The sequence below is a fragment of the Phalangium opilio genome, unplaced genomic scaffold (genome assembly GCF_054372755.1).
Source record: "Phalangium opilio isolate 3A_F unplaced genomic scaffold, DU_Popi_V2 ptg000009l_1, whole genome shotgun sequence".
Classification (NCBI taxonomy): domain Eukaryota; kingdom Metazoa; phylum Arthropoda; class Arachnida; order Opiliones; family Phalangiidae; genus Phalangium; species Phalangium opilio.
The window spans coordinates 4220631-4244354 of record NW_028324146.1 but is presented as its reverse complement, the minus strand read 5'-3'; the positions used below and the strand labels follow the sequence as shown (position 1 = coordinate 4244354).

At 38.3% G+C, this 23724-nt stretch overlaps 1 protein-coding gene and 1 long non-coding RNA gene across 7 annotated transcripts; one reads left to right on the top strand and one right to left on the bottom strand.

The window, feature by feature from the left end:
- Positions 1–13495: 13495 nt before the first annotated feature.
- LOC149713435 (uncharacterized) lies at positions 13496–23373 on the bottom strand. Of its 6 annotated transcripts, none has more exons than XM_089847985.1 (7): positions 23212–23373; positions 20852–20957; positions 19741–19905; positions 18720–18855; positions 18426–18658; positions 16951–17237; positions 13496–14685 (listed from the first exon to the last, which is right to left on the bottom strand). In XM_089847985.1, the coding sequence occupies exons 1-7, from the start codon at positions 23346–23348 to the stop codon at positions 14436–14438; spliced, it is 1314 nt and encodes a 437-aa protein (XP_089704111.1). In that variant the 5' UTR covers positions 23349–23373; the 3' UTR covers positions 13496–14435. The 6 variants fall into 6 exon arrangements, with proteins under 6 accessions (XP_089704111.1, XP_089704116.1, XP_089704114.1 ...); XM_089847990.1 differs by lacking the exon at positions 23212–23373 and adding an exon at positions 20634–20784 and having other exon boundaries at positions 20852–21360; XM_089847986.1 differs by lacking the exon at positions 13496–14685 and adding an exon at positions 16479–16881.
- On the top strand, positions 15168–18913 carry LOC149713436 (uncharacterized). The gene is made up of 3 exons (XR_016371116.1): positions 15168–15924; positions 16018–18664; positions 18736–18913. It is a non-coding gene; the product is annotated as an uncharacterized LOC149713436 (long non-coding RNA).
- Positions 23374–23724: the final 351 nt, after the last annotated feature.

The following is a 23724-nucleotide window of genomic DNA, read 5'->3' as shown; positions in this document are numbered from 1 at the left end:
TCCGTTGTATTTTTACATAAAATAAAACGTGGGAAAAATCTCTCGTCTCGAACCTTGAGCATATTTTACCGAGCGGGTTTTACTGAACCACTGCATTCCTAAACATGGGATGGTATTTATAGTCGTTCTCAAGTTTGACGTTGGTAGTAGCAATTTTTTTTAAACATGTATATATTAATCGAGCCAGCTCGGCTCGGCTCGATCATTTTCGAGCCGAGCCAAGACCCGGCTCGGCTCGACTCGAGCCGAGCCGCCGTTTTTTTGACTCGAGCCGAGCCGAGCTTTTAAAAAGCTCGCTCAGCTCGGCTCGTGAACAGTCCTACGACTATACCAAAAAAAGCGTACGGAATTTCGGGATTTCTTCTTGATTTCGACTAAGATTTCGGAATTTCCTCTTTGATTTCGTAATTTATCGATTACTTCAAAGATTTCGCGAGAAGCGTACGGGATTTCGTATAAATGTCGGACACCTCGACAATGTATAATTTAATGGTGAGATTGAAATAGTTTATAGTGTCACCGAGGGGCTAAACACTCGCGCATTCTGGCCTTAGTGTAGAAAAGCGCTACTTGGGAGAGCTAATATATTTAAATCCATCCACGGGACTGAAACAATGATTGGGTAGTTATTTTTGTTTATTAATTGGTCTTAGTTCCGAGGTAATTATTTAGCAGCCCTCGGTTATCTTAACAAATAATTTAAGGTGTAATTCATAAACGTCGGACGCAACGCAATTTAGTACAGGCGAAGGCAGGGCGTCGTGCGCAAAAGGCAGACGTTTGCGTACGACGCCCTGCCTTCGCCTGTTCTAAATTGCGTAGCGTCCGACGTTTATGAATTCCACCATTAATACGAAGTTATAACAAGTCGACCCAAGGGCTGGGCTCGTATATAGTAGCCACATCGTACCGTACTTCGATGCGCATTCTTTAACAGTGGTAAAACATGGTACCCGCAAATACCCATTAAAAGAAGAACAGAAAATCAGAGTGAATAAAAGCCCATCGATACTCTAACCAAAAATAGAACACTTAATCCTTATTTCAATAAATTTAATTACGTTATAAGTGTAATATCCGGGGACACAAGCTAGTACTTTTTTTTAAAACTCTTCTCGATTTGTGGAGAAATAGACGTGTTTTGGGAACGTTCCCCTTTCGCAAGCTCGAGAGAGAGGCTCTCCAGAATTACAGATTAACAAAGCTTGTTTTACAAATACGAAGGTGCATTTTGGTCACTTTTAAGGGTTGGTCGCTTTAGAAATTGAAAGCTCAAGGTTTTTACTTCTGTTATTTTTGTATTCAAGGTTGGGTGGTTTACTATTGTTCACTTGCACTTATATATTTCTTTTATACGCTTAATTTATACATGGTTAATAATATTTATGCAATTTTAATAATTAAATTATTCCATAAAAACGAGCAAATTACTTTCCTAATTTTTCAACCCTCAGTGACTTTACGCACTTCCTATCTGGACGCAAAAGCATAATGGCACCAAACACCCTGGTTTTCCATCCTAACAACCTCGTTTTCCACCGTATCAATGAAATCAGAAGTTGATGACTGGGAAGTATTGGACACTAAGGCATTATATAGTATCCATCCCTGCAAGTCAAAATTGCCTATGGCAATCGTAAAAGAGGGTCGAAAGTTTCCTCCCCACTAGGAAAACTATCTAATCTACTGAAAAAATCCCACGCCGAGAGGCAGTGGCACTCAAACTGTGGGGCGTGTTCAAAACTTCTTCAGCACCAATCGTTGAAAAGCCGTCTGGCTAGAACTCTATGAAAATCCATTACAATCCGTGGGCCTAGGACCCCACACTAGTTTGACCGGAATTTCTAGCAGTCTATTAAAACAGCTGTTCTTGTCACCGTTAATGATTCGTTACCTCAAACCACAGGACACACCTAAAAGTTTCGTTTCTTGCCCGCTGCTGCCACGGCGCGCAAATCAGCCTGCCAATTCAAAATGAGGGAAATGCCGTAGGTGGCGCGGTGATCGGACCTAATAAGAAGTTGGCTAGCCGGGAGTGTGGCGCACTCCTGTAAGCCAAGCTTCTGGGGGCAAAGTTTGAGGGAATACGACACATGTCGGCGATCCTACCCTATAGGTGCCGACTGCCCCGTGTCCGCCGGAGGTGACTTGACCCCCACACCCCTTCCGTCACCTCCCAAGTAAACCTCATTTCCTTCCCTGATTATTCACATACTGAAACCTGAATAATCGCATCCTTGTCGCGGACCCTTAAGGGACCCAATTTACATTGAAACCTCTAATAGAAAAAAAGAAGTTGGCTAACAGAGATGGTTCCGGATATGGTTAGAGTCCAATACTTCCCAGGATAAGAAGTCATAAACTTCTGATGAAATATATTTCAAAATTAAAAACTTGCATTAATATTTATAAAATATTATTTGATAAAATTATTTCTATTCATAAGCTTATTAATTATAGTTATGGTGTCAAATAATAAAAAGAATAAAAGCCTTTAACCAAAGTTATAATGAATGATTACCACATTTTTGAAAAGTATTTTAATTACAAATTTTTATTAAATCCGAATATATCAAATGGAATATATTTCGAAATAAAATATTGCATTAATATTTATAAATCTGTCTGATATATTTATTTTACTTGTAAGCTTACTAATTATAGTAAGTGACTAAGGTATAGAAATTTGATTCATACCTTCTGAATTAGAGTATGATTAAAATGCTTTCCCAACATAGTAGAGCCGTGAGTTGAGTATGTTGACGTGAGACAAGAGACAGACTCTTAATAAACAGAATAACTGACTTTATCCAATGAATATTTTGAATACAGTATCAAAGTTATAATGAATGATTTTATTCCAAGTGAATTGGACTGAAGCGTAAGGTAGCAGTCACGCAAAACGGCACAAACTAATGCTTAAAGTATTTACCTTTGCGCTTTATGTTCGTTTATATGTGGTAGTGAACGGATTAATCATACCCGGTCACGTGACATGACGTCATATCCGGTTACGTGCCATGACGTAATATCCGGTGACGTGCAATGACGTCATATCCGGTGACGTGCAATGACGTCATATCCGTTGACGTGACATGACGTCATATCCGGTCACGTGACATGACGTCATATCCGGTCACGTGACATGACTTCATATCCGGTCACGTCACCTGTGACGTCAACGAGGTAATTGACTTGTGACGTCATGACAGATGTTAATGGTAATAGGTAATGATTGTCCATTCAGTTAGGCCTAGCGTTCATTCATATAGGCCTAGCGTTCATTAATTTAGGCCTAGCGGTGTTCAGCTATTTGAATTTCGTACCCGGGTAATGGCGCACCCGAGTCCGCGCATAGGAGCTTTTAGCGGCCTCCCCCGAACGTTGAAAATTTACTTAGTTGGAAGCTACGCGTCAGCCGGTTCATTCGTTGTCTGGAAGCCGTCGAGGAAAGTCGCTTGGAAAAACCTTTCCGCTCAGCTGATCGTTACGGGTCAGCCGGTTCATTCGTTGCCTGGAAGCCGTCGAGGAAAGTCGCTTGGAAAAACCTTTCCGCTCAGCCGGTTCATTCGTTGCCTGGAAGTCGTCGAGGTCGCTTGGAAAAAATCTCCCGCTTAGATGATCGTGACCCCGGCTTTTGAAGTTGATTCTTGATCGTTCCACCATTTCGCTGATCGTTTTTCCCGAGGATGCAAGCTGAATTCGAAGCTCTTCAACTTATTTGGCGGCCATTGCTTCGCCTCGTGGTGCTTTAACAGTCCGTAAGCCTAACTTTACAATAATCCAAACTCATCTAGCCCCCCTTAAATGATTTTTTTTTATTTCAAGAATTTAAATTAATTGGGTAGTGTTAAATATTAGTAAATTTTATTTATTTATTAAAAATCAAGTACCACAAATAAAATTTTACAACGAGATGCTGGACAAGAGAGGATCCCTTAATAATTAGTTTACGGCCTATTATTATTATCTATTAAAAAGGGTACGTAATTAATTTAGGTATAACGCGACAGATTTTCGGAGATCAGGTTCCGCCGAGAGAATTTTAGAACACGAGGCCAGTTGCCCTAAGCCTTGTCCCATTTAAACCCTAGTTATTTACGGGGTCTGTCTGTGGGAAATGGATTTAAAATAAATATATAGCGGGTTTTCCTAAAATTAGTTTACGGGCTATTGTTAATTAATTTAGATATAAAGAGACAGTTTCTAAATTCAAGTTCCGCAGAGAGAATTTTAAGACACGTAGACAGTTGCCCTAAGCTTTTTCCCATTTAAACCCTAGTTATTTACGGGGTCTGCCTGTGGGAATTGTTTTAAAATAAATAAATAGCGGGTTTTCCTAAAATTAGTTTAGGGGCTATTGTTAATAAATTTGGAGACAAAGCGACAGATTTTCGAAAATTAAGTTCCGCAGAGATAATTTTATGACACGAGGACAGTTGCCCCAAGCCTAAGTTAAGCCTTGTCCCATTTCGACTCAAGTTTTTATTTATGGATTCTACCTGTGGCAATAGTTTTAAATAAATAAATGGCAGGTTTTAATAAAATTATTTTAGGGGATATTTTAAATTATTAAGCTATTAAAAGGGGCACGCAATTTAATTTAAATAAATAATAAGTTTTCCTAAAATTGATTTGGGGGGCCATTTTAAATAATATTCATTTAAGTTACATAATTTAATTTAAAATTAATTTAGGGGATATTTTAAATAATTTTCATTATTAAGCTACACATTTAATTTAAAATTAAATGACCGGCTTCCTAAAATTATTTTAGGTGATATTTAAAATTATTTTCATTACTAAATTTAAAATTAAATGGCATGTTTTCCTAAAATTATTTTCTATCCAATTAAGGAAAATAATTAGTTAGCCAGAGTATTTATTTATTTATGGGTGGCAATCACGGTAGTCAAGCCTTTCTTTAATTCGGGGTGGCAATTAGTCGGTGGTAATTGGTCTTTCTCTCTAAATTTAGTAGCCAGTTTTTCAATTAAATACCGCCCAAAAGTAGGCAATTGTTAAGATGTGTTATTAATAGGTTTTCATTTATAGATGCAGCTGATATTCTTGGTTTTTCTGTCGCTGGTCATTATGTGACTTATCTTTCCCGATGACTGGCGATCCCAAGACTTATCATTCCTGATGACATCCTTTGTTGGATTGATGTGGCACGATGACTTCGCTGTTCTGGACTTGCTATGTATCTCTCCCGATGACACGCTTTGTTGGATTCCGTTACACGATGTCTTCTTCCGGACTTGCAATCTCTCTCAACATTTGACTCGAAGATACGGAAAAAATCATCGAAGCTAAAAGAGACCAAATACATCTTTTTTGCTTGCAATTTTACATGTAACCCCTTATTTTAGTTTTTTTTCTTGCAAATTTTATTTGTAACTACATATTTTTTTTGCGTTCAAACTTTAACTTACAAAACTCTTTAATAATTTTTTTGTTCGAAATTTTTGTAAACACTTGGTTTTTTTGTTTCTTATGGAATAAATTTTACCTTAAACCTCGTTCTTTCTTTACTTTATAACTTTACGATACTAGACTTGGTTTCAATTTTTTAATGTCTGTACTTAGGGAGCTTTTTTTGACCCTTTTTAGGCTTATTATTTAATAAAATAGAACCAAAAACCATTAAAAAACAAAAAAATTATATATTTTTTTTAGAAAATATTAAATATTTATAGAAAATATATAAAAAAATTAATGAAAAATGAAATTTTTTCTAAGAAACAATAAAAAAGAAGCCAAAAAAGGTCAAAAAAATGGTTATAAGTAAATCGATTGCTTTTTTTGGCCCTAGTCTAATAACGAAACTTTTTATTGACCACAAGTTACCAGGCCTAACGTCAGGCTTGCGGGCCCAATTTAAATTTAACGAGTGCCTGTTCAATTCGGGAAGCATTAAATTTAAACTAAAGCCCGCTGTGGAGCCCCCAAAACCAGGAAACGTCGTCCTTAGCATGGGATTTCCAATGAAAGTCCACTCGCTGACGTCCACTTGTTCCTGCGCAAGAAAAATTCATATTAATATTTGGAAAAAATGGCACACGAATAACATCAAATTAATTTACCTTAATATAGAAATCCACTCCAGTATTCTCTCATTATGCGACGCTTAAGGTTCCGGCATCAGACTAATGACAATTATTCAGGCATAAATGGTACACTCGTAACATTAATAGGGAAAGAATACCATAAAAAAGCTAAGTATAATTAAAACCATTAACTAGATACCTTAATACCGCAAAGGGAATCTCACCCTTGAAATCCTGATTACGCATTCATTATTCTTAAAAGGGAGGGCTAGGACCAGTGTTCACCTATTCCATAAGTAAGATTTTATTTATGTCCTGGCGAAAAGAAAAATCCCTAAAAATTAAAGGACACAAAGCGCTTCCCTTCTAACAATAAATAGAATAATAAAATAATAAATTAAATACCCTAATAATTGCCTAAATGTCTCACACGCTGTCTAAATAGTTTTGGTTATGAGATTCCCTTTCAACGGATAAAATCAAAGTGTAGACCCGAATTAAGAATAGAATTGTCCTGTTAATATTGCTATAATTACTATTAATAAGATTTTAGTATGGTTGGATGGGGGAATAGGACTATAACATACTCAAAGGGCATCTTCCCATCTCTAGTAGAACCAGAGTTATGAGTCTCCAAGTTGAGTGTAATGCTATTCCTATGGAGGGTCTGTTTATGAACATTTTCTCAATTACTCGGCCCCTTTTTATTCAATCCCCAAGATTTTAGTATGGTTGGATGGAGGGAGGCAAATACGACTATAACATACTCAAAGGGCATCTTCACATCTCTAGTAGAACCAGAGTTGAGTCTCCAAAGTTGGGTGTAATGCTATTCCTATGAAGGGTCTGTTTATGAACATTTTTCTCAATTACTCGGCCCCTTTTTACTCGATCCCCAAGATTTTAGTATGGTTGCATGGGGGGACAAATAGGATTATAACATACTCGAAGGACATCTTCCCATCTCTAGAAGAACCAGAGTTATGATTTAAGGACCGAACACCAATTTTAGGGTAGATTAAGGACCTTGCAGGAAAATAGGGACCTGGTGGGAGCCCTGAGTGGGTATGTTAGTGAACACTTTCCTCAATTAATTGGCCCCTGTTTACTCGATCCCCAAGTTTTTAGTGTGGTTGGATGGGGAACTCAACGCGCCTCGAACAAGTCTTTCCCCCGGGGGCCAATACCCCCTCAGCCCCTCCGGCCCTGAGTATTTTGAATACTTTCAAATAAATCATTTAACGTAACTAGAAAAATAAATATTAGTACATTTTAGGGTCAATCTTGAAATATCAATTGAATAATCACTTTGAATTACTTTTAAACCGACTAAAAAGATTGAATAGTAAAACCAGGAATAAATGCAATGCGCAATTAATAAGAATAATTTCAAATATTTAGAATAAGTACGACATAAATGTGAATCACGAATACTGTGTGCCACTCCCCAAAATAAACTAAGGCTATGTTTTCTACAAACAAAGGTCGTAATTAAGAAACCTATTTTCAATCAATTTTCCACCTTTATTTTCTGCTCCTGTGGGGGAATGTCGAGCTAGGCTTTATGAGAAAACCTTACAGCTCCGAAGAACATAAAGGCACATACGGCGGGGCATTATTGTTTTTAGGTACTGTTTCAGTGCTAACTTAAATTGCCAATAGATTTTAATGATACAATCTCAGGGGGAAGTAAATTCCAATTGGAGACCCATCTACGAAAAAAGGAGTGCTTAAGCTGGTTTTTATGGGCATATGGGTGGAATAATTTTCTACCAAGACCCCTTGTGGGAGCGATAGAGGGGCCATCAGAAAAATAAGTTTGATTAGGGGAGTTTAAGATTTTGAAGAAGCTTAAAAGGTCAAAATATTTGCGACGCGTTGTTAGGGAAGACCAACCAAGAATAGAAACTTCCCTTGGTGGGTGTCGGAGTCTAGTTGGGATTCGGGAGAGACAACCCTGGATATTGTCTAGATACTTAATATCGATAGCGGAATGGGGTAACGCTTAATTTCCATTCGGTTGCGATGAAACTTTGGTATTTAATCTAAATTAACCCTTAATATATAAATAAAATATTTACCTGGAAAGATCTCTTTAGCCACCACTGAAAGAGGCTTCAGGCCAACTCCCAAAGAGACCAGGATACTAAGCCTTGGTCGTGGTGTGCCAACAGCCAACGCGGCTCCAAAAGACATAGGATACTAAGCCTTGGTCGTAATTAACTAACGTATTTACCACGGTAGACCATAAATTTTCCACTTGAAACGCTTAATTTCCGATTGGTAGCAATAAAACTTTGGTATTTAATCCAAATTAACCCGTAAATATAAGTAAAATCAAAATATTTACCAGCAAAAATCGCGCAGAAAATCGCAGCATCTAGTTCTCACGGAAATCGCCGCAAAAATAACCCAGAATGAATAGGCTTATTGGTTTCAAACATAGACCGCTAGATGGCGCTAATTTAAGAAGACTTCGAAATATGGCTGGAGCGCGCGTTTCAAATTAATTGCTTCTATTTTCTAATATAATTAATAATTTAGTTAATTATGATTTACTAATGTCTTCTAAACAGCCCAAAACACTTTTCTCCACTTTTAAAAAGTGGTACCGGAGTTTGAAATTTTAGACAATGCGACACATTTGACTGAAAAGACTGCGGAAATAAATTCCAATGTATTTAATAATTTCTCGCGATACGGCGCCTGAACAATATTCTTGTTGAATGACGCTCGTTCATGTTAAAAAAATTTCATGTCCCTTTTATATATACAGGGTGTTTCTGATAAGTCTGCCATAAATCAAGGGGCGTGTTCTTTGGGTCAAACTGAGTGGAAAGTGTCATAGAACATGGGGTGTACAAGAATTTGCAACGAAGATATGGCCCCCCAAACATTGGCCCCTAAAACAAGAAAATATTCGAATATGTAGACTAAAACAAATTCAGCCTTATCAACTTGTTTAGAAATAATGAGACAATTTCAATAGTTTCCCTCTAACATCGTTATTGAACTTTCACCTGGCAAAGTGTATTAAATGAGTAGAAGTATGCCTACTCTAGTAAAGTAAATTCAAAGTATCATGGTACCTTTCGGTTGGTATTACTTTTATTCTTAACAAGTTAACATGGACGTTACAGGTATTGTTCAAAATGTCCACCACCGGCGTTAAGACAAACATGAACCCGTCTTTCGAAAGATTCTTGGACATGTTGGAAGATTCCTGGCATGTTCCTGATTGTTTGACAACCTTCAATAATTCGTCTTCGCAAGTCTTCCTCATCACGGACTTCATTCTTGTACACGATGTCTTTGAGATGACCCCAAAGATAGAAATCGCACGGATTTAAATCCGGAGATCTGGCTGGCCACGCAACTGGTCCTCCACGCCCAATCCACCTCAAATTAAACGTAGCATTAAGATGTTCTCTAACTGCACGGCTGAAATGTGGGGGTGCCCCGTCGTGCATAAACCACATGTCACGAAGTAATGCTAACGGTATGTCCTCGAGTAGTTCAGGTAAAGTGTCTCTTAAGAACGTGAGATATGCTTCACCATTTAGTCTGGGTGGAAGAAAATGCGGACCTAGTAAATGATTACCGACAATGCCGCACCATACGTTTAAAGAAAATTGCTGTTGGTGACTTCTAACACTAGTTGCGTGTGGGTTTAATTGGCGCCATTCGTGGTGGTTGTGATAGTTCAGAATTCCATCCCGGGAAAAATGTGCCTCGTCGGTTACTAAAAGGACCCGTGGAAATTGATTGTCCTCTACTCTGGCCAAAAACCACTCGCAAAAGTCGATGCGTCTTGGATAATCTGCCGGGTTAAGAGCTTGCACCTTTTGAATATGATACGGGTGAAACTGATGTCCGCGGAGAATTCGCCAGACCAAAACGTGATTAACATGTAATTGTCGTCCAACTTGTCTGGTACTTGTCGAGGGGTCCTCATCGAACATGGCAAGGACGTCTTCCTCGATTTCCTCCATGTCTTCTGGAATGTCTCGCTCTCGAACGTTGTTGGGTTGTACTTGTCCGATGTCCCTCAAGCGCCTGTCAACAGCCTCGAACGTACGACGATTTGGTATGCGTCGTTGCGGAAATTGTTCCTGGTATCGCCGCTGTGCTTCCACTGAATTGCCCTGCGCCAGTCCATACATGAGATGCATGTCTGCATATTCTGCATTGGTATACGCCATACTGTACTACCACACGTTCGTTCGAAGTAATACTGTGACGTTATCAACAACATCGCGTTACTTTATAGCAAACCACCGTTTAGTTTTTACGTTTGCGTCATGACTGTCAGCATTGTTTTTTATTCACGGACTTCATTCTTGTACACGATGTCAAAAAAATCTTTGAGATGACCCCAAAGACTTTTTAGCAAACCACCGTTTATTGTTTACGTTTGTGAATAAAAAACAATGCTGACAGTCATGACGCAAACGTAAAAACTAAACGGTGGTTTGCTATAAAGTAACGCGATGTTGTTGATAACGTCACAGTATCACTTCGAACGAACGTGTGGTAGTACAGTATGGCGTATACCAATGCAGAATATGCAGACATGCATCTCATGTATGGACTGGCGCAGGGCAATTCAGTGGAAGCACAGCGGCGATACCAGGAACAATTTCCGCAACGACGCATACCAAATCGTCGTACGTTCGAGGCTGTTGACAGGCGCTTGAGGGACATCGGACAAGTACAACCCAACAACGTTCGAGAGCGAGACATTCCAGAAGACATGGAGGAAATCGAGGAAGACGTCCTTGCCATGTTCGATGAGGACCCCTCGACAAGTACCAGACAAGTTGGACGACAATTACATGTTAATCACGTTTTGGTCTGGCGAATTCTCCGCGGACATCAGTTTCACCCGTATCATATTCAAAAGGTGCAAGCTCTTAACCCGGCAGATTATCCAAGACGCATCGACTTTTGCGAGTGGTTTTTGGCCAGAGTAGAGGGCAATCAATTTCCACGGGTCCTTTTAGTAACCGACGAGGCACATTTTTCCCGGGATGGAATTCTGAACTATCACAACCACCACGAATGGCGCCAATTAAACCCACACGCAACTAGTGTTAGAAGTCACCAACAGCAATTTTCTTTAAACGTATGGTGCGGCATTGTCGGTAATCATTTACTAGGTCCGCATTTTCTTCCACCCAGACTAAATGGTGAAGCATATCTCACGTTCTTAAGAGACACTTTACCTGAACTACTCGAGGACATACCGTTAGCATTACTTCGTGACATGTGGTTTATGCACGACGGGGCACCCCCACATTTCAGCCGTGCAGTTAGAGAACATCTTAATGCTACGTTTAATTTGAGGTGGATTGGGCGTGGAGGACCAGTTGCGTGGCCAGCCAGATCTCCGGATTTAAATCCGTGCGATTTCTATCTTTGGGGTCATCTCAAAGACATCGTGTACAAGAATGAAGTCCGTGATGAGGAAGACTTGCGAAGACGAATTATTGAAGGTTGTCAAACAATCAGGAACATGCCAGGAATCTTCCAACATGTCCAAGAATCTTTCGAAAGACGGGTTCATGTTTGTCTTAACGCCGGTGGTGGACATTTTGAACAATACCTGTAACGTCCATGTTAACTTGTTAAGAATAAAAGTAATACCAACCGAAAGGTACCATGATACTTTGAATTTACTTTACTAGAGTAGGCATACTTCTACTCATTTAATACACTTCTGCCAGGTGAAAGTTCAATAACGATGTTAGAGGGAAACTATTGAAATTGTCTCATTATTTCTAAATAAGTTGATAAGGCTGAATTTGTTTTAGTCTACATATTCGAATATTTTCTTGTTTTAGGGGCCAATGTTTGGGGGGCCATATCTTCGTTGCAAATTCTTGTACACCCCATGTTCTTTGACACTTTCCACTCAGTTTGACCCAAAGAACACGCCCCTTGATTTATGGCAGACTTATCAGAAACACCCTGTATATATAAATAATTTGTTGTAACAAAAAAAATTAACATAAAAAATTTATGGATTCCTACAGCTGGAAAAACCACGCTATAAACATGTTTGTCTAATAGGTCGAAATCTGAAATCATAATAATTAAACGAATTCCTATGAAAGTTAATTAATTTTACAGGGACCCAGTTTTACGTTGAGCTAGATCAAATAAAAGTTCTGAAATCAAAAGTGTAATATATTCCAAAATCTTTGTTTGTTTTTGGCCTAATTATTCCTGTTCTTAATTAGTAAAATAAAAATAGTGATGAACAAAGAAGATGCTATAGTTTTAGCCGCCCCATAAAGAGGGTGTCCTGTAAGAATAATCGGGTTGCAATACGCGTCAAAATGCTATCAGAAATTCCACCTAAAATGGTTCAATCGCAAGAGATGCGATTCTTCCCTCCAGTAATGACAATGGTCAATAATACCAGAAGTGAGATGAGACTAGAAGTGAAGGGCTCTAGCATTGATAGTAGATCCTGGCACTAGTGAACAAATTTGAGGATTTTATGCCGCTTCCCATGCGCCTGAGAAAAAATTGGTCGAGTTCCAAAAACATTTCCTATCCCCTTCCCCTCAACCTAAAGCGGCCGAACACGGACGCGGCTCTTTGAATCTAGTTTGGCCGTCTACCACCGAGAGCGTCTCACGTTTTGGAGGGAAAATTCAGAAACTGCTACTAGAGGGCCAACCGTTCTTGTGTTATCAAGAATATTCACTTTCGCCGAGTGAAGAATTTGGTTAGCTCAGTACTTCTGGTCTCATCTCACTTCTGATAATACTAAGGTTAGTTTCCCCGACATGTGCGCTAGCTTCAAACGTTACAGCGAAAGCTTTCCTTGGTTTCTTGAAGTAAAACTAATCAATTATGGCCTAGACAATCTGGTACAATCTTGTATAATCTAATACTTTCTAAAAGGCATGTTTTGGACAAGGAGGATGGGGTTGGGTTTTTTTATCTAGGAAAACGGTAAAATTTTAACTGGAAGTGGGAGCTGCCGGTAGTGTTGTAACCGATGCCACTCGCGCGTGCGCGTTAGCTAGAATCGAGGGAGAGAGAGAGGTAAAAATTCATACCCTCCCTTTTCCCCCTTCCATTTATATTACTACTTCTTTAACACGAGACTAACACTCCCTCTCGAGTCTCTCCTCCCTGGTTATTCGAAGTTGGGAAACTGAGATTTTTTTTATAAAATATATACTTTTGGTAAAACAGAAATTTGAAACGAATAAGCGACTTTAACACACAACAGTATAAATTTATGTACCACACTTAAACCACATATGAAATAGCACCTCATTCTTCACTGTTTTTTCTTAATATGTTAAAAGAATCAAAATAAGCAATGAAAAAAAAATCAACGCTAAGAAACCTTAAAACAATTAAACCATTACTATTAAAATCTTTTAAATGGAAAATATTTCGAAAAAGAGTGTTATGTAGTTTCATGTTAAAACCTAGTAGGTGAAATAATATCTTTAGTCAAATATCAATTTTCATGATTCGTTGTAACTTATCAAAATTGCAAATATTTTACTGTTTTTATTGTTTATTTATGTATTTTCATCACATTTGAACAAGCACCCCAAATTTTGGAGAAATCGCTTCGACAAAATCGTGTCAAAATGGGTTACAAGTTTTGGTCCAGACAGACAGAGATGTCAAGCTAAAAACGTGTAAATGAGGGATGAAAGATATATAAGTCAATTTAAAATATTATCCAATTTTTACACGTTTCCAATAAATTGTACGTTTATGTTTTAAGCTAAAAATGATGTTTTTCAAGATTATGCAAATATCCTTAAAGGCCAGGCACGTGTTCTGACTAATATTTTTCATGTCGAATTTTAAAACAATTATTGCTGGAGGATATTATTTGAACTTGGTGTAAAGTTAATTAATCCCCTATCAGCTATCCATTTTAAAAATTGACTGTTTCTGTTATGATTTCGAGATCGTCATTTCGCCGATGCGTGAATCAAATATGGATTAACAAAATAGTAGATATATTTCGATATGGATGGGTCTGAGTTGATAAAGTCGAAATTAATGTAATTCTTATGTACAGAAATCTATTATAAACTCCCTTCAAGAGTAAGTTTTCTAACCAGACGTTAAAATGCACCGTGACGATACCATGTGAAGCTAGATTTAAATGTGTCAAATATATAAGCCTCTAGAGTATATTGATTTTATGAGTGGAAATGGAATCGTCTTTTTTAGATCGGTCACATTGAATATCCGTTCAGTTACTATTAATTTATACAAAACTATTTTCGATCATTGTTTTGTCGATCATATAAACAAAACCTTGATTGAGAAACGTCCTAGTAACAATTTTGTTTCAAATTTCTATCATGTGGCTTGGACACTTGACTACCTTTTCAATCATACCAAATGGGATTGAATATGGCACTTCCCTTTCAGGTGCGAGATAAAACCGGAGATAAAAACTAGTAGCGATAAACTGGTTCCAAGTATTAAAACAAGAAAGGGTAGCTTCAAGTTGACCATTCGTAGTACTTCCGTAGTGGTGGTTTTCATTTGAAGGTACATCTTTCGATAGCAGTCATCTCCATCTCTCACCATACGATACCCCACAAATGCCGGAATTCCAGATTGATAATAGCGTTGGAGTCTGAAATAAATAAGTACCTTTGAAGTCGAGGCTATAACTACTAGCAGAAGTAGGATGAGACAAGAAGTAAAGAGCTCTAGCATTGGTAATAGATCCTGGCACTATAGTGAACAAATTTGGGGATTTTATGCCGCTTCCATCGCGCCTACACTAGAGAGAAAAAAATTGGTCGCTTTCCAAAAAAATTCCTATCCCCTTCCCCTCATCCTAAAGACGCGGAACACGGAGGCGGGTGCTTGAATCTAGTTCGGTCGTCTACCTCCGCGAGCGTCTCACGTTTTGGAGGGAAAACTCAGAGACCGCTACTAGTTGGCCAACCGTTGGTGTGTTATCAAGAATACTCACTTTCGCCACGGGCCACTAAACTAAGAGGACATTTAAGCTCTAGCTTTGCCTATACGAACGGTTTGCCTCTTCAAAGAAACGGGCATCTATGTGAGTTAGGAGGGAAAATGGGGGCGAACCGGAACGTGTAACACGTACCGCAACGCCATCTACCGTACAATAGACTAATTACATGAACTTTGACTCTGCCAGTCTGTCTTCTGCTACTATTATAATAGCTTTAGGCTTGTCTCGCTTTTTAGTTTTGATGTTTACTTCTTAATTTAACTCTATTATTTATAACGGGTGTAAAGTATTGTGTATTCCCTAACAGCAACAGCGATAGTCGCTACAGCACTAAGCCTCATATGCAAGGAGTTTGGTTTATACCCTTTCCCAAATATAAAACTAAACAAGTATATTGCATTCAATGGATAAACTGGTTAGCAAAGTATAAGAACAGATTTACAGTAGATGACATTGGACCTAATACGTACCTGTGTTCTAAACATTTAAAGACGATTTTTTTTTTTTTTTTTTTGCTCCAGTTTAGTTGCCGAGCTAGGGCTTAAGTAGTTAGCCTTACAGCTCCAAATTTTTGGGAAAGCTAGAGATTGAGGGACTTTTTGAGTGCCAATTTAAATTGCGCCAGAGATGTGAGGGAGACCACTTCAGGAGGTAGGGAGTTCCAAATGGGAATAGTTCGTCTAAAGAAGGAGTGTTTCAGGGGGTCTTTACGAGAAGGAGGAAGGAAAAGTTGGCGTGGGTGTCCGCGGGTGTTGTGAGAGTGATGAGGGTATGTAAAATAATTTTGCCCGGGAGTATTAAGGACCCGGAAGAGACTTACAAGGTCTATGTACGTCCGCCTAGTGGACAGGGGAGACCACCCTAGCGCTGTTTGTCGAGATTGACGAGGTAGGTGATTGTTTTCAAAGTCAGCTATGCCTTAAAAAGATAGATGGTAAGCTTTACTCAATACTACTTAGTCTTAAAAATACTGTTTTCCAGCCTCACTCGCCTTGTTACCGAAATGACGTAGTTCCGCTTTTTAAAACTACCGCTAGAGGCGACACTAGTAAAAACCGTTTAGCTTGAGCGCCGCCCGATAGCAGAGCTGAAATGTCCTCTTAGTTTAGTGGCCCGTGCTTTCGTCAAGTGAAGAATTTGGTTACCTCAATTCTAGTCCCTTATTCTACTTCTGCCGTAGCAGTTTGAAATGGCGAGAAAAATTATTTTTCATCGCTTTAAATTAACAAAATGGAACTCTTTTTCTGCTGAATGTATCACGTCTGTCACTGTCGCTAAGTGCGTAGTTTAGTAATTTAGGTACTCACGATTCTATTATAAAAACGTTTGTTAGGCTTAGCACGTCAACCTTCGAAAGTTTGAAAATTCTTATAAAGTTCGAGGAAGATTTCTGAGAAGTTTGGCCTAAGATTTGGAGGTCATTTTATCAAAGCAATTAAAAATACCGCCATCAAAGTTTTATTGCCATTTCATTCTCCCATTAAAGGTATCATACCGAGGGGTCTACCATGCACACGAAATCCCGTACGCTTCTCGCAAAATATTTAACAGGAAACTACGAAATCAAGAAGAAATTCCGAAGTCTTTGGCGAAATCGTGAAATCACGAAGAAATTACGAAATCTTTGGCGAAATCACGAAATCTTTGGTGAAATCGCGAAATCAAAGAAAAAGTTTTGGCGAAATCAAAGAAGAAATACTGAATTCTTTGTCGAAATCACGAAATCTTTGCGAAATCACGAAATCTTTGGCGAAATCGCGAAATCCCGTACGCTTTTTTGGGAATGTCGGACCCCTCGTATCATACAGTCAACACTGAATTTTTTGGCTATAAATTGAAAATACTCTGATATTTAAAAAAAATTATGATTAATGCAAGAACCGAAGAGTAGAGGAAATGTACGATAAAACTTACATAGTGTAGTAAGTTCTCTTTAGTTGCGGATCAATCGATTTCGACGTTGGATAACTGTACAAAAGGTTCAAAACACTTTCATCCGAAATGTGAAAGTAATGATCCGTGTCATATTCGGAACAAAAAAAGCCCAAGGTGGCGCTGAACCCAATGCGTCCAAAAAATGTGACACATTTTCCATGATGCACATCGACAAAAACCTCCATCTGCTCTGCCAAAATTGCTTCTACTATCTTTTCCCCTTTCATTCGCTGCCAGATTTTCTTCTGATCTCCAGTCCTTGGATCCTATAAATTACAAACCGAAAAATAACCAACGGATTTGTTGTTTTCAGTGACTTGTTGAAAGGCCTGTTGGGATACGGGCACTAGTATATAAATTTACAAGTTGGGAAACCAAAATCAACCTCTCCGAGTCGAGACGCAACGAAGATAATTAAATAAATAAAATTGATACTAGAGCCTCTGTTACCCGCGGCGTCGCTCGCGTGTAATAAGAACTTCCATCAGAATGATATAAAGAATGGGTAGATTTTACTGATGACTAATATTTTTGTAGCACCCTAGGAGCGAAGGCACTCGGCGTTGCCCGTCAGCCCGTCGGGACATTTTTTATTACTTTTCAAGCGGACATTATTCCATAAAGAAGGGTTTTTAAGTTTTTGGCCGCCATTTAAAAAGATGGCAAGAAATCGAACCCAAAACACCTTTCAAACCGTCTATAGGTTAAAGGAAACCAGTGTACTAAATATTTGCAAAATCGGTTGAAACGCGCGGACTTTGTTGCATAGAGAAGATTTTTTACATTTCTGGGCGCCATTTATTAAGATGGCGGCGGATTGGAAAATCTTTCTTAGTGCACGCCTACTACTTATGAGTAACGTTCCTGAAAATTTTCAGCCTTCTAGGGCAAGCGGTTTGGGCTGCGCGTTGATTATCAGTCAGTTTGTCAGTCAGTCAAGATTTATATGGATATAGATTAATTATTTTAATCGTCATTAATTTAGCTTAATTTTAGTTAAATCGTCTTAAGAAACTTTATTCCTAAAATCATTTTAAACATAGCTATTGTTGACGTTTGAATTCAAGCGTATGCCTCCTTAAAAAGTTTTGGAAAATTTAGGGTATATAAGGCGATTGATTCACAGAAAATGATAAGAAAACCCGCAATTGCGTGAACCTTTGTTGGAAGCCCTGCCATTGGGAGCCTAGACGTTTCTCGTAACCCTAGCCGATCGCCGCCTACCTCTTAACCGTAACGACGATAATAATATCTCTGAAAGCGTTTCGGATATAGCATATACGTTTGCTCCGATTTTCCGACTGCGAACGTGGAGACAGAAAGACAGACAGACAGACACACGCACACACCCACACAGACACGTCCAGTGTAATACCTCTCCGTGACGTCATCGTCACTCGGAGAGATAAAAACGATACTGATAAACAGTTGCAATATGAACACATTAAACGTACTTCAAAATATTTGTACTCCAGTTGTCCCTTTGCCACGACAACTCTCATGTTTTTATGTTTAGCAATGTCTCCAAGGCTGTTGATTAACTTTGGTTGATTTAGAGTTGTTATTTTCGATAGCAACATGCACGTGAACGATTGGGAAATGAATGAAGCTCCAATCAGGCAAGAAATGCCGAATATCCAAGTACGAAAATTTACGTGGCAAGATGTGATTCCAGCTTGAGGAGTATCTAAATGTAAGCGATAATTATCATAAAAGACTGCTAGTGCAATAGAACATTATTGTTTTACCTCCCTTAATTAATAGCAAAATTGCGGCCAACCAATGAATGAGGCAAAAAATCTTCAAAGCCATCTCAGTCGCTCCATAAATCAACAGGCACAACAACGGATAGATTGTTATAAAAATCATAATGCCAACCCATATCTGTTGAAAAAAAAACCATAATACGTATAAATAAAATAATATCCCAATAGTATAAATCTATTTCACTTCTCTTGGTATTGCCATTGGGTATGGATTTTAACTGTCAATTATGTAGATACTCTTATGTTTGGTCGTGGGCTATTTTTACTGCTAGAAGCCAATAAAAGTTTGAATGCCTGTAGTCAACACTATAGACTAAGTTTAAGAGTGATTTAAACTCAGTTTTAAAGTTCACAAGAATCAATGGCGTTTCACGCACGTCACTGTACAACAGTCTCTCATTAACGACAATCAAATATATGGAAAATATTTCATAGCTTTCTATGACCATTTAGCAACAAAATCGGGATTTCTGCTAAATGAGAAAACTGGCTTAAAAGGTCTAGTTGACCCATTACATCTTCTAAAATCAATAAGGTATAGCAAAAATGCGTACCAAATAAGGGTTCAAACAAAACCGCGATTTATTCAATGATTTTAAGTGCACCGTCTGTTACAAAAAAGATTGGCATCTTTTCATGGTTTTTATTCCGTGTGGTTATGTAATAACCAACGGAGTAATGCCCTGATACCCTGTTATTTTGTTAGTTATTTAGTATAACGCGAAAAGGCATTCCACGCGATTCCATAGGTATTACAGTCGAAAAGGTCAGATTTAGAAAGGTGGTCTATCCTTTTGAAGTATTCTTAGGAAAGAATCTTTTCCTAAGAATACTTATCTGCATACGAAAATCAAAGAGCATGCGCGCTATCAGGAACCTGACTGGCATTTAAGCAGGCCTCGAGAGTTAATTTGAAATCTCAGAATTGCTACGACAATATTCGTTAAATCCAAAGACTGGACTTCTAGAGACTCAAACCCACATCCCGGCTTAACACACTGACCTGAAAATCGAATATGTCAAAGACATCGAACATTCCAAATTCCCGGTTAATTGGACCTCCGCTCAAAATTTTTGATTCATCTATCAAGTATGGTCCTCCTACACCAGTGAAAGCAACATCGCTTTCATCTATCAAGATGTTGTACGGTAGAGCAATATCTGAAACCTTTCAATACAATGTTAGGGAATATCAAAATATTTGGCAAACTAACGAGGTCAGCAACGTTATCAAAACGTAGTTTAAAGGGACTGTAAAGAAGGCATGGGCGGGTGGGTAAAAATTTTTCGAAATACGTCAGAGGCACGTGACCGAGGAGAGGCGTGGTTCAAAGAAGCTTAGTTCATTTTATTTCGAAAATTACCACTTCATGGAATTGGCGCTGCAATCTCGCGAAAAACAAGGACTAGTAGTCCAGTTCCACTCCATGAGGAGCCTTTGTATCTTGGCATCACGTGATGTCTGTGACGTATTTCAAATAATTTTTACCCACCCGCCCATGCCCTCTTTGCAGTCCCTTTAAGTGAGCCAATAAGATAATTTAAACTTTTCGTTACGTGTTGGAGGGATCAAGGGACTCTATACTGGGCTATGAGTCGGACTGAAGTAAATACTAACCGTTCTTCATTCCTACTTCTAAAATTAAATCTATCCCTGTTTAAACTAAACTGTTTACTTATATCACCCATTCTTAAATTTATAAAAATAACAATTGGACCTAAACAAATTCAAGGAATTTGAATCTGAAAACTTCCGGGCAACCCTGGATAAAGTCTTAATTATCTCGGCGTGTGCCGGGGACTCCAGTTGTCAGGTAGAACCCTTCGCTTATATAGAAGTTTTTAACTACTATTATCTAAGCTCCTGCTGGGCGCAATACAGAATTACGATATTACTTAAGTCAAGTTCAACGTTTCAAACCAATCGTTGCAAAACTTTATCCACGTGCAGCTACAAGAGTTATGTCATTGGCATACTCTTTGATTTAGATTGTCTTAGGGACATATGTAGTCCAGTCGTATAGACTTTAAAAATTGGGTAGTCGGACTAAATGGAAGGTTGCAATTATTCTTTCATGCTTCTTCTAATTAAATAAAATCCTGAAAATACATACATTATGGTTAAGTAATTTGACGTATTCCGCTAAGTCCCCGATGAGAGTTTTTGTTGAGAATGTGTTGCCATCTGTGTCCAAAATACGCAACTCAATTTGGTAACCACTACAGGGATAACGCAAAATGTTGGAAAGCAATTTAATTAGTGTTCAACTTGGGGACCAATTTGGTTATTTAAAAAACGTGAAGGAACGGCTTGAAATATAACATGATGATACGCATTTTCATGTTTCTTGATACCAATGAGCTTTCATTTAGATCACTATTGATGGTCGGGTTTTGTTCAAAATGCTTTGCAGTTCGTATATAACGAAGAAAAATTTTGACTCTTAAATGTTCTTTTAAACGAAGCAAATAACTTTATATCTAGTTCTAACTAATATATTGTACTAGTTTTTGGTGTAGAAGTTAACTTGTTATAATTTAATAAAAGGGACATATAGCAAATAAGCGAATCTCGCATCCCTTTAAAGCAAAGGGCGGCTCCGTTGATGCCCCTGAAAGATGCCTTTTCCTCTACACGTTGGCTAAGCTTGGCAAAGGCTAGTTAAACCAAAGGCAGGAACCAATGGGACCTAGTGCATTAGGTCTGATTGGTTCCTGCCTTTGGCAAGGTAAAATTCGTGTCCAGAAGATTAGCCACCATGCTAGGGGTGATCATGGAGCCGCCTGTTACTTTAAGTTTAATTAGCTAGTATCATTTTACCTCTCCGAGTGACGATGACGTCACGGAGAGGTATTAAACTGGACGTGTCTGTGTGTGTCTGTTACCGCGTTCGGATTTGTCAAATCGGAGCAAACATGTTCGCAGAAAGCAATATTAGCTTCTACCAAGAATTAATTTACTATAAGAATGCCTAAGCCACTAGATTTTACGCTTCTACTCTTACGCCGGTGTTAGTGGACAAGTAAGCCCCACCCCTTTCATGTCCGTCATTGCTCTGCGCTTTCCTATTGGATCCCGTGGGGATAGGTCATACAGACGCGATTGACGTATTCCGAATAGAGAAAAAAATCCTCGAGCAATGTAAACAGAAAATGGAGGCTGCCAGCGGTGCTGAAACGGTTAGGGAATGGTTTTTAATTGCCATTAACAAGTTAGTTAAAGGTTTTGAACCTAATTTAATGGATTTTGAATACGTGTCTCTACGTGAAAATCGTTCGTTCTATAATTGTTTCTAAATCGAATCAAGTGTACTATACTTATGATTTCGTGAGTTCCAAAAACCAAACCAAGGCTTAACGAAAAGGTAAAAGAGATAGATAGTGGAAAACATAGAGTAAGATAAAATATTAAGTCCCGCCTTGGTTTCCAGCCTCCCCCCACCCATGAGGGGGGATTGTCGACTATCACGCGCGCACCGGACGCCTTTTTAGGCCTTCTTATAGTAAATTCCTTCTTGCTTCTACTCCATTATCATCGTTAGGGTTAAGAAATACGCGGCGATCAGCAAGGGTTACGAGAAATTCTAGCCTCTCAATGCAGGGCTTCCACCAAAGGTTCACGCAATTTCTTATCATTTGTAGTGAATCAATCGCATTATATACCCTGATTTTCCAAAAATTTGTTAAAGGTCGAAGCATAAGCTTGAATTCAAACGTTAAGAATAGCTATGTTTAAAAAGATTTTTTAGGAATAAAGTTTCTTAAAATGATTTAACTATAATTAAGCTAAATTAATGACGATTAAAATAATTAACATCAATTATATTTATTTTATTATTTAAGAAAAACCTCCTAATTGCGTCTCAACTCGGAGAGCTATATTTGGGTTTCTCAACTTGTTAACTTGAGATATGAAGTTAATTCGAGCCAACATTTTTCAACTAAAAGATTTCAATTGATCGTTTTAAAGGCCGACTTCCAAAGAAAAGGGTTCTAGCGAACTGAAAACTGAGCACCGAGACTAACAATGGAGCGACCGTGCCTATTTTCGAAGCCCCGCTGGGGTAAAAGATGAAAGGGTTCTAGCTAACTGAAAGCCGTGCAATGTGGTTCTAGCGAACTGAAGATACGCAATAGAGAATTTCCTTCAGGGGAAAGCAAAAATTTGAGAGGAAATAAATTTAAAAGGATTTATATTGTTCATCCTCAGTTCGTTAGAACCACATTGCACTGCTTTCAGTTAGCGAGAACCCTTCCAACTTTTGACCCAGCGGGGCTTCGAAAATCGGCACGGTCGCTTCATTGTTAGTCTCGATGCTCGGTTTTCAGTTCGCTAGAACCATTTTCGCTGGAAGTCGGCCTTTAACCGAAATGTTTCATAGCAAAGATAATTTTGAGGGTTAAATCCAGGCGCTGAAAGCCACTATTATGGTAATACCTTAATTTAAAAGTACAAATTTAATAATATACTTACATATTTTTTAAAGCCTGAACAACTGGGTTTAGAATTTCTCCAATTACATTGCAGAATATCGGTTCATTCTTATCTTCAACACAAAAGAGACCAAAATGCTCAGTTACAACAATTCTGGCAATGTTAGTAAGGTTCATCAGACCTTTATCCGAGTAACTATAGTTTGCACTATATGGCCGTGAAATAATAATTGCACACCACAAGCCCACAACTCGAAACAAATTTATTGCTTGGGTGATTTTTATCCGAAATGTGAAACAGAGTTCATAAAAGAATGTGCGGCACAATTTGCACAAATTGTTATTCTCTTCATCAGAACAGCAAACCGGGTTATGGGACTCGCTTTACTATTAAAATAATTTACAAATAATTCTTGAAATCTGGGTTATTAAAAACAGATTCATTATATTAAAAAACGATCATCGAAACAGCAATTTTGAGTGTAATATTGCTGTACTTCTCATAAAATCAGATTCATCTCTCTTAATTTTAGCTTTAAACACTGTGTTGTAC